Source organism: Sapajus apella, unplaced genomic scaffold, assembly GCF_009761245.1.
Source record: "Sapajus apella isolate SASKATOON/1434 unplaced genomic scaffold, GSC_monkey_1.0 scaffold185, whole genome shotgun sequence".
NCBI classification, from domain to species: domain Eukaryota; kingdom Metazoa; phylum Chordata; class Mammalia; order Primates; family Cebidae; genus Sapajus; species Sapajus apella.
In genome coordinates, this window is record NW_022437125.1 from 1188854 (window position 1) to 1199097 (window position 10244).

Genomic DNA, 10244 nt, shown 5'->3' on the forward strand with positions numbered 1-10244 from the left:
AGTCCAGGCAGGGACGGGAGAGGTGACTGTGTAGATATCTTCTCCCTTATTAGGACAGGACTCAGCATCAGAAAGTTCACCTCCACTGGGCCAGAGAGTGAACCAGAAAACCCCGAGGTGACGGTGTGTCCATTGGTGGGTGCTTCTCTGTTCCCAGACCTCCTTTGGATTAACTTCTCCCCAGGATAATGGGATCAAACATTAAATCCCTGGAGTTCATCACCTGATGGTGACCCTGACTCTGTTTGTCCCACTCTAAAGTGAGAGGATTGTTTGAGCCCGGAAGTTCAAGCTGCAGTGAGCCACGATTGCACCACCACACGCTAGCCTTGTGGTCACTTTCCTCGGAGTTGTACTGATGAAAGAGGCGGGGCTGACCTGGTGTGTTCTGGGGTGATTAGAGTGACCCAAGATCCTCAGTTCCTATCTCAAAAATGAAGGACCCCACAGGGTCAGGGCAGAGCTGAAAAATATGGGCTAGCTAGAGGCTTGGAGTAGCTTGGCTGCTGTGGGGATTGCAGGGGGTGCAGAGGGGGCCATGTCCTCCCTTTTGTCCCCAGCCTTGGAGACACCTTGTGTGTTTCAACATGGGAACTTGGAGCAGGACTCAATGGCGAGTGCCCCCTTACAAACAGCCAGCTGGAAGAAAGCCAGGTGGAACCACAGAGCTCAGGCAACCCACCAGCCTTAGCTTCCCAAAATGCTGGGATGACAGGTGTGTACTGCCACACCAGGTCAGGGGGTGGACTTTATCTGTTATACAAAGGATGTGCCTTCTTCAATAAAAACCATCCTTTCCCTTATTAGTTACGACAGATGACACCAGAAAATGAACACATGAAGCCAGACACACAGGTTCACACAAATCCATACCCAAGGTTGTTGTTGATTTGTCTGCATGCCACAGCCCTGAACTCAGTGTGGGTTCACGTGGAGTGACCCCCAAATCAGTGCATCAGCACTATCAGGCTGCCAAATCCCAGTTACTCACATGAAAGCAGTGCCATGCCAACAGGTCACAGGTGCAAAGCTCAGAGCTATCTAGGGCTTCTGGTCAACCTCAGGTGTGAGTTCAAATGTCAAAATTTCATACATGAAAGATACGAGAAGTAGGGCTGGCCATTGCAGATGCTGGACACCAGAGGGGACATTGAAATTTTTGCCATAGGGGCTTCCCTACTTTTTCTAAGCAGCCAAAATGTGTAGAGGTGTGGGAGTCAGTGGATACCTCCCTAAGGCCTTCAAAATGCTGCCTTTGGATCCTGACAGCATGTCCAGGTGTCTGGAGGATGCTGTGGGGGTGAGAGGAGGGTGCAGGGGAAGGAAGGGGATCCGTCTCCTTCAGCACCAGGGACAGTGACTGCCCTGGGATTCCCTGGCCTCCTAGGCTGCAGGGAGTTCTGGCTCAGGTGCATCCCGTACACTCCAGCAGCACAAAGATTCAAGGACCAGGAACCTTGCAGTTCCCACAGAGTGGAAACCTGGGAGGATTACCGGTTGTACACACAGAGGGAACAAGTGTTGCAAGTGAAATACATAAACATGTAAATAGTTATACATACATAAACAAGTACATGTCACGAATAAAAGTTATTCATGCTGGAGTTTGTGCAAATATGACAAATAGAAGCACATGCATTTATGCACTCTCCGGCTCATTTCGGTGAAAATGTTGCAGGCATGCCTGCTGTTCTGTACCTCATTCTCTTAGCATCAGCTCTTGTCTCCTTTGACCTGTGTGCACATAAAGATGTATTTTAAACAATCCCCCTCCTCATCGATTTTATGACTGGTTAAGTTCGAGGCCCATTGCCATACAATATCTACCTTCTAATATTCTGTAAAGGAATAGGGTGTGTGGTTGTGTGTGTGTGTATGTGTATGCGTGTGCTGAGCTCTCCATGCTGGGGAGCATTCAAGCAGAGACTGTCAGGGATGCAGTAGCTGGGCTGTGCAGAGCTCACCTCTTCATTGGATGGGAGGCTGGGCTCCATGGGTTGTCCAGTTCCCAGCCCCAGAACAGCTGATGTCCTCCCCCAAAATCCACCTGTGAGTCTGTCTCCGCACCTGGCAGGAGTTTAAACTTTCCTGTTGTTCTACACCAAAAACTTTTCTACATTCAGGCCAAGGCTCCCTCATGGAGAGCATGAGGTTGCTCCCTGAGCCATTATCCACAGCCAAAGAGAGCAGGTGGTGAGGACAGGCTGGACCTTTAGGGCCCTTCTCCCAGACAGTGCAAGGCCATGCTTCTGCCCCCTGGCGGATCCAGGTCAGACTCCATATCTGGCTTTCACAGCAACCGCAGCAACAGCAGGAGCAGTGAGTTGCCCTTGCTGAGCCCTTACTCTGCCTTGTGCATTTTGCATGGATTGTCTGTTTTAAGTATTGCGACAACCATGTGAGACGGGTGCTGCTGAAACGCCCATTTACAGACGTGAAGGCACACAGCCCAGTGGTGAGGGGGCACAATGTGAGGCTGGCTGGGTGGTCTGGGTAACCAGCCTGGCTCCACCAGCTGTGTGACTGTGAATGGTCACTTAAATATCTTCCAGGCTTAAGGTTTCATTTGTAGAATGAAAAACAAGGTGGTTAACATACTTAAAAGACTTAAAGCAGGTTCCATGACTCTTGCTGGCAAACGGTGGTGGCTGCCATTCCTGCTCTAGGCTGCCTGTCCATCCCAGGCACATAGGAGGTCTACAGTGAGCTGAGCCCCTTTAGCCACTGGGGACACTTTCTTCCTTGTCCCTAGGACCCTGCCTCATTCATCAAATTCTGGCTTTGCTCCCTGAGCCTAACAGAACTGCCACCAGGTGAGGTCTGTCCTTGCAGAGAAGTGGGGACTCTGGGGGATGCACCCCACTCCACTGAGGCTGTAGGGCCAGCTGCCTGAATCTCCTGGCTGATTGAGCTGGCAGTAGTGGAGGTCTGGGGGCTCTCCAATACCCAGCCAGTGTCAGGAGCACTGTCTTCCCCACTGTCGTGCTTGGCACCTCTGCTAGGAGCCCCATCCTTCAAGACTCCCTCTCCCAAGTCCCCCCACAGGGCAATTCTGGACAGGATCCAGGGAGGCTCAGGAGGGGAGCCGTGGATCTGTTGGGAGGAGCACCCTGGGTGTGGAAGGAGGAGCCAGGTGCTGATCCAGTGGCCTCCAGATATTTCCCCTCTGGGCCACCACGTTGCCTGAGATTCCTCCATTGTCAATGTCCCTGTGTCAATTTGGCATTGACCCTAGTGAATCGGTGCCGAACAGCATGGCAGAGGAAAAGGCCTGGGCTTGAGGTTCTCACAAACCTGGCTTCCTGTGAGCTCTGCAGCTTGGGCTAGAGGCCTGCCCTCCCTAACTCAGTTTGCTCCTGTGTTCAATGGACGCCTTCGCTCCTCTGGACGCCGTCACTCGGGTCTCCAACAATCCCAGGACTCTGGCCTAGAGAACTGAGGGAGGCTGGTGGGAAGGCTTTGGGCATGGTGATGCAGGGGAGCATCTGACACGAGCAGGTGCACTTCACCTAGACTAGAGGACACAGTGGGCATGCCTTTATCTAGAGCCCCCGCCACACAGTAGGAGTGCCTTGTGGTGAGTGCCTTGCACACAGTAGGCATTTTTTATGTCAAGAACTTTGCACTAAGTTTATGCAGAGCACTCAACACATGGAAAGAACGCTTTATGTAGAGCATCTGGCACACAGTAGGTGCCTTATGTAGAGTACTGGACACACGGAGTCACAGTTTATGAAGAATACTCAGCACCCACAGTAGGCACGCTTTGTGTGGAGCCCTTGGCACACTTTACATAGATCACCAGGCACACACTAAACATGCTCTGTGTAGAGCATCTGACACACAGTAGGTATGCTTGTAGAGCAGCAGGCGCAGAGTAGGTACACTTTACATAAGTTACTCTGCACAAATTTCACTTTATGTAGAGGACGGAGAACACAGAGGCAAGATTTTCTGTAGTGTCCAGCACACAGTGGGCACACTTTACATGGAGCTCCTGGCACACGGTACACAACATGTACACAGAGGACCTGGCACATGTACGTGTGCATGGAACCCAGCACACAGTAAAAGTACTTTGCATATGGTCTTTTGCAAAGAGCAGAGACTGACACGCAGCAGCTAAGGTGCTGGCTGCCAGCCCCTTCCCCGCGCTCCCTGTTTTTCAGGCTCCCTCCTCAAATCCTTCATCTGTCCCCATCTAAGTCCCATTCTCCTGCGATCCCTCCTGTGTCCCCCTCTAAGGCCTCATCTGACATCCCATTTCCCAGATGGGAAGCCTGAGTCCAGGAGGGGCTCACTGCCCACAGTCAGAACAAAGACAGGGCAGAACAAGGACTCCACTCAGGACCCCTGGCCCTGCCCTCCCCTCCCTGGCCCCATCGGTCATGGCCCCTCTCAGCCTTACCTCCCACCCCCATCTATGTTCTCCTATGCTGAGCCCAGCCTCCAGGTTTTCCCCCCAGTGGGGCTCTTTATCTCTAAAATCTGTCCCGGTCACCCCCAGCACAGTTAGATACTTCGTTTCCGCCCCTGTCTGTCATGTCTTGACCCAGGCCCTGGGTTGCCTGCAGGCAGGACTTGAACTCCTGCTAGGCCATGAAGGCAGAGGCCAGAAGCTTCTGTCTCTGAATCTCCCAAGTCTGCAGTGAGAAATGGTGCATGGCGAACTCCTGGCCCACACGTGGAGGGCAGCTCAGGAGATGATCTGGGACAAGGGCTGGCCCGGCCCAGCTCACCTGCCACTGGAACTCTCAAGTTCATGTGCTGGTCTTGGAAGGGCAGGGTGGCTGTACACTTTGGGGCTCAGAGTCACCTTTGACTGCACTTCAGGATCCCTCCCACCCAGGTGTGAACTGCTGAGACCTGAGGATCTGGAGCCCGTGCTGTGTCACCCTGAGCTGGTTCCTTTGCATCCAGCTGGCCTGATGCCAGGTTTTGGCTGGCTGCCCAGGCACGAAAGACGCACCCATGCCAGGTTTTGGCTGGTTACCCAGGCACGGAACACATACCCAGGATATGAGGATTGGCTGGCCCAGCCCAGCTTGGCCTACCACAGCCTTCCCTAAATCAGGGACCAGGGGCAAAGACCTCCCAGCAGAGGAGGAGAGGAGGCTGTGTGGGACAAGCTGCTCCTGACAGAAGGTGCCAGGCTGGGGGTGGCAGGGCTGGAGGGTCCTGGCCTGGGATGGGGAGGGGCACTGCCCAAGGCTGGGGAGACTGGTGATTTCCTGGTAACCGGACCCCTGGCAAGCTCCCAGTGATTCAGGCTGGGCCTTTCTGGATTCTAATCAGCCTCTCTCCCTCTTTCCCTTTCTGTGTAACTGGAGGCCACTTGGCTGCTGGTTTCTGGACTTTAGATCTCAGCTCTTGTTGACCCATCTCAGAGCCCTCCCTGCTCTGCCTCCAGCACTGCCCCTCCCTGCCCCTCTCCACTGTCCCCTGAGCTCCCTCAACTCTTCCCTGGACCTTAGGACCTCACCCTCCATCCTGTCCGCCCTGAAGGAAGTCGCTACTGAGCCTGTCCTGGCTGGGCCTCGGACCAGTGGCAGCGTCCCTGTGGCTGCTCCTGCTGCTGGTCGGGGTCTCCCAGCTGCTAGCCCGTGTCCTGGCCTGGACCTACACCTTCTAAGACAACCGCGGCCGCCGGCTCCAGTGTTTCCCACAGCCCCTGAAACTGAACTGGTTTTGGAGACACCAGGGCCTGGTGAGTGTGGCAGCTGGACGGTCTGGGATCTCAGGGTGAATGCATTTCCTGAGGGGCAGGAATAGGGCTCAGGGAGCTGGGTTATGAGGGTGGCTGGTGTCTGGGAACAGAGAGAAGAGAGGGAGGCAGCTCACTCATTCCCCTACCCGCTCGCTGGTTCCTCTCCTCACTCACTCATTCCTCTGTCGTGCCATCCCAAGTCTTTCTAACCTCCCTGACCTTGCACTCCAGCCCATGTGAACGTTTTTCTGGCCTGTCTTTCCTGCATGACCACACCTCTGAGGGGCTCCTGTGGGATGGGGTTTTGGGTGCACAGAGCAAACATCCCTTGGCATTTGCACCTTCTCCACTGCTTGACTTGAGGCCTCCTGAGCCCACTCTCCAGCGGCTGCTCCCATTTGCTTGTGTCTGACCATCTCTGGGCTGCTGCTTTCCCACAGGAGTTAGCTCTGAGCGCCTTCCCCTATGCAAAGACACAGCTGGGCCAGAAGAGAAGTGTGGGCGTCTCCCGCTGCCTCCTCTTCCTGAGGCACCTTCCTCCTACCTTGCTCTTCCTCACTGACATGTCCCAGTCAGCCCTGCTGCCGGCCTGAACGAAAGCTGGCCACTCCTTTCTCTTTTCAGAAGCTGTCCTCGACTCCCCAGACCTCAATTTGGACATAGACCTGCTCTCCCCTTTGGGGGACATGGCCTTGGTCTGCTCATGTGTAAATGGCATGATGGATGGGCATGTACATGATGCACTAGAGGCTGCCCAGGTCATGCTAGCATGGGCCTGGCATGCAGGAGGTGCTCACTGTGGACAGTTAGTCACTTCTGTTCCCTGGGGGCTGCTGAGAACCGAAGGTCCCCAGTGTGGGAGGAACAGCAGCCCCTGCGGACCAGCCAGGACATGAGAGGACGTGGGAACCAGCCACAGGGAAGCGTCCTGAGGTCACAGTGCTGCCCACAATCCTCCTCGCAGGGGGACTTTTCCATGGGACACTCCCAGGTTGAAACCATTTCCAAGACGAGAAAACACATCCTCTTGAACAGACAGCTTGCCTTCTCCCTCTGCTTTGGTATTTGCCCTTCCTTCCTTTCTTCTTTCCTTTTCTTTCCTTCTTTCTTTTGACAGAGTCTCTCTGTTGCCCAGGCTGGAGTGCAGTGGCATGATCTCAGCTTACTCCAACATCCACCTCCCAGGTTCAAGTGATTCTTGTGCCTCAGCCTTCTGAGTATCTGTTGGGAAGCTGGGATTACAGGCATGCCCCACCACAGCAGGCTAGTTTTTGTATTTTCAGTAGAGACGGGGTTTCACCGTGTTGGCCAGGCTGGTCTCAAACCCCTGAGCTCAAGTGATCCACCCACCGTGGCCTCCCAAAGTGTTGGGATTACAGGCACGAGCCACCGTGCCTCGCCATTATCTTTGGATCTTGGAGAGAGCCCCAAGAGAGGAGCAGGGGTGAGCCGAGATTCCCCGCAGCTGTTCCGAATCCAGAGGTGCTGCTCAGGGCAGGGGCTGCACCACATCTGGAGGCTGCGGGGGAACTTGCCGTGGCTCCTCTGGGGAGATGCATTAGCTGAGGTTCTCCCTAGAAACCGAATCGACAGGATATCTTCTCTGCTACCTCTCAAACACATATGGGAGGGAGAGAGAGAGAGAGGGAGTAAGCTTATTATGGGAGTTGGAAAATGTGATGATAGAGGGTAAGAATTCCCATGATATACCATCTGCAAGCCAGAAACCAGGAACTCTGGTGGTGTAAATTCAGCCTGAGTCCAAAAAGGCCTAGAACCTGGAGTTCTCATGTCCAAGGACGGGAATGGATGGATGAGCCAGCTCCGGAAGACAGCACAAATTCACCCTTTCCTCTGCCTCTTTCTTGTATCTGCACCATCGAAGGATTGGAGGACACCCACCCCCCTTGGGGAGGCGGATCTTCCTTCCTCAGTTTACCTATTCAAATGATAATCTCTTCTGAAAATACACTGACAGACGCATCCAGGAATAACGTTTTGCCAGCATGTTTGATCTGGCATCCCTTAGCTCAGTCATGTGGAATTCATGGTTAATTCAGGACACCTAGAATTAACCATCACAAGGGCTGACGGCCTCTGCCTTGCTTTCAGGCCCCTCCCACAGAAGAGGGCGTGAAGAAGCTCATCCAGCTGGTGACCACCTATCCCCAGGGCTTTAAGTTGTGGCTGGGTCCTACCTTCCCCCTCCTCACTTTATGCCACCCTGACATCGTCCAGGCTATCACCAGTGCCTCAGGTACCCATGCAGAGCTTGTGGTGGGCGCTGGGAAACATGGGAGGCCTTCTAGCCTCTCCCCCTCCAAGCTTCGGTGTGGCCCCTGTGGGACCCAGGCCCCTCTTCCTGCTTGTCTCTCAGCCATGTTCCTCTTTCCTTCATGTATTCACCAAGCCCCATCTCAGCGTCTCCTCCCTCCACTGCCATCTGTCCCTGTCTTTGTGTTCTGGGCACCACTGGGGCCCCAAGAAGCCTCAGTTTAGGGCCCTGTCCTCGAGGAAACCCCATGCTTGAGGAAGTGGATGTGGACAGAGACATCTCAAACTTCGTGGAGTCAGGAGTTGAGAGAAGGAGATGGGTGTGGCAACCCAGAGAGCAAGGTGTTTGCTGGGGCAGGCTGGAAGGCTTCCTGGAGGAGGAGTTGCTGGAAAAATGAGTAAAAGGTTTTAAAGCAAGGGGAAGTGTGATGATTAGTATCCAGGCCCCCCGTCAGGCCTGGCAGCAACCTCGTCTGTCCCTAAGCCTACAGCACGACGGGGATTTCAGGCTGGTGGAGAATATGGGCTGCTATTTATGTGATGTCCATCTCTGGTGAGTTTATTCCTTCTACCACATCCTGTCACTCATCCACCCTATTGATTCCTCTCCTGCTCCAGGCCACAAGAACCTCCAATGGGAGATCCCACCCCAGCCCGAGGCCCTTTCTTTACCTCTGCTCATCTTGTCCCTGGACAGGCCAAGCTAAGCAGGGGCAGGGGCAGCATCCCAAGAAACTATGACTAACCTCAAAACGCTGAGTGACTCTGGGCAGGTCCTCAGATCTGTCTGGCTGCTGAAGTCTCTTTCAGTTGTGAGTGATGGAAACTCAAACCCATGTGGTCTAAGCAAATGAAGTGAATCAGTGGGCTCTAAAGTCCGGGTAGTGGTCTTCAGGCATAGTTGGATCCAGGTGTCCATCAATCCACATCACTGGGAATCTGTGTCTTTCGGTTTTACCATTCTCTATGTCACTTTGCCTTTCCTTATGGTGTCAATGATGAGTCTCAGAAGCCCAGTTCCAATCAGAAAGCCCGCCTTTCCCCCAAGGGTCCCATAGAAAGCCTATGCTTTCTACATTATACTTGATTGTATCTAGTATATGCTTCCACCTGGGATCATATGGAGAAGTCAGCATGTGTGGGCCTCAGCTGTGGCTGAGGACATTTGGGGCCTGTCAGAGCATTTTTGGCTCTTGTCTGAGATGTATTGTGACATTGTCTTTCTGTTTCCCATGTCTTGGCCACGTTTGGTACTTGTCCAAGATTTAGGACCCAGGGTCTGTTTGAGAACTGTCTGAGATATTATTTGTGTCTTAATAGACTTAGGTCTTAGGGTTGATGTGAATTATGCCTGAAGATTGGTCTTGGTTACACCTGGGCCATGTTTAGGGTATTAATGTCATCATACTCAAATGTTATCTGGGACCAGTCATAGGGGTACACAGAGGTCATATCAGATCATCTCAGGGCCATGGCAGAGCATGTTGTGTCTTTTAGGCACATGTTGTGTCTTTTAGGTCATATCAGATCATCTAGGTCCATGGCAGAGCATGTTGTGTCTTTTAGCATGTTTTGTCTCGTGTGTTTTGGCCACATCAGGGAACGCTAACAAATGTCAAGGCAACATCCCAGGTCCCAGATCCATGTCAGAAGAGAGCAGAGCGTGCTGGAGGCAGACAGGGTGTCCTGGGTCCCGGTAAAGCCATTCAGTAGAGCGCTGAGCTATTCGCAGGTGTTGGAGAACACGCTGGAGCATGCAGGAGTCCTGTCGTGATGTGCCGGGGCATGCTGGGTTATTGCTCTACTCTGCCGCTGCAGCCTGGTCCCGTCTCTCCTTCCCTCCTCCATCTTTCTGCTGTGCTGGGTGGGGAGGGCGGAAGTTCACACCCATGGCTTGGAGCATTCCTCCATGCTCGAAGTCCTTTTTTCACCCCTCTCCCTGACCCCTGATGGTTCTCAATCATGTCAGCTGCTGACGCACCCAAGGATATGCTTTTCTATGGCTTCCTGAAGCCCTGGATGGGTGAGTAATTGCAGGTGAATGGGGCCAGGGATATCCCTTAGGGATAGGGGAGGGGGCTGCCCCTGACCACTAACCTTGGCTGCCCTGGTAGGGGACGGGCTCCTGGTGAGTGCTGGTAACAAGTGGAGCCGCCACCACCGCATGCCGACGCCCGCCTTCCACTTCAACATCCTCAAACTCTATGTGGCGATTTCCAACAAGAGCGTGAACATCATGCACGTGAGTCCCTTCAACTCTGGG

General features: G+C 53.6%; 1 protein-coding gene across 1 annotated transcript in view; it reads left to right on the forward strand.

Annotated features, from left to right (window-relative positions):
- Positions 1–1198: 1198 nt before the first annotated feature.
- Positions 1199–10244, forward strand: part of LOC116543288 (cytochrome P450 4F11) — a 55041-nt gene continuing 45995 nt past the window's right edge. The window contains 7 exon segments of the mRNA XM_032268721.1: positions 1199–1300; positions 2753–2813; positions 5040–5145; positions 5506–5707; positions 7820–7964; positions 9951–10004; positions 10096–10227. Of these exon segments, the coding sequence (XP_032124612.1) occupies positions 1199–1300; positions 2753–2813; positions 5040–5145; positions 5506–5707; positions 7820–7964; positions 9951–10004; positions 10096–10227 (802 nt within the window).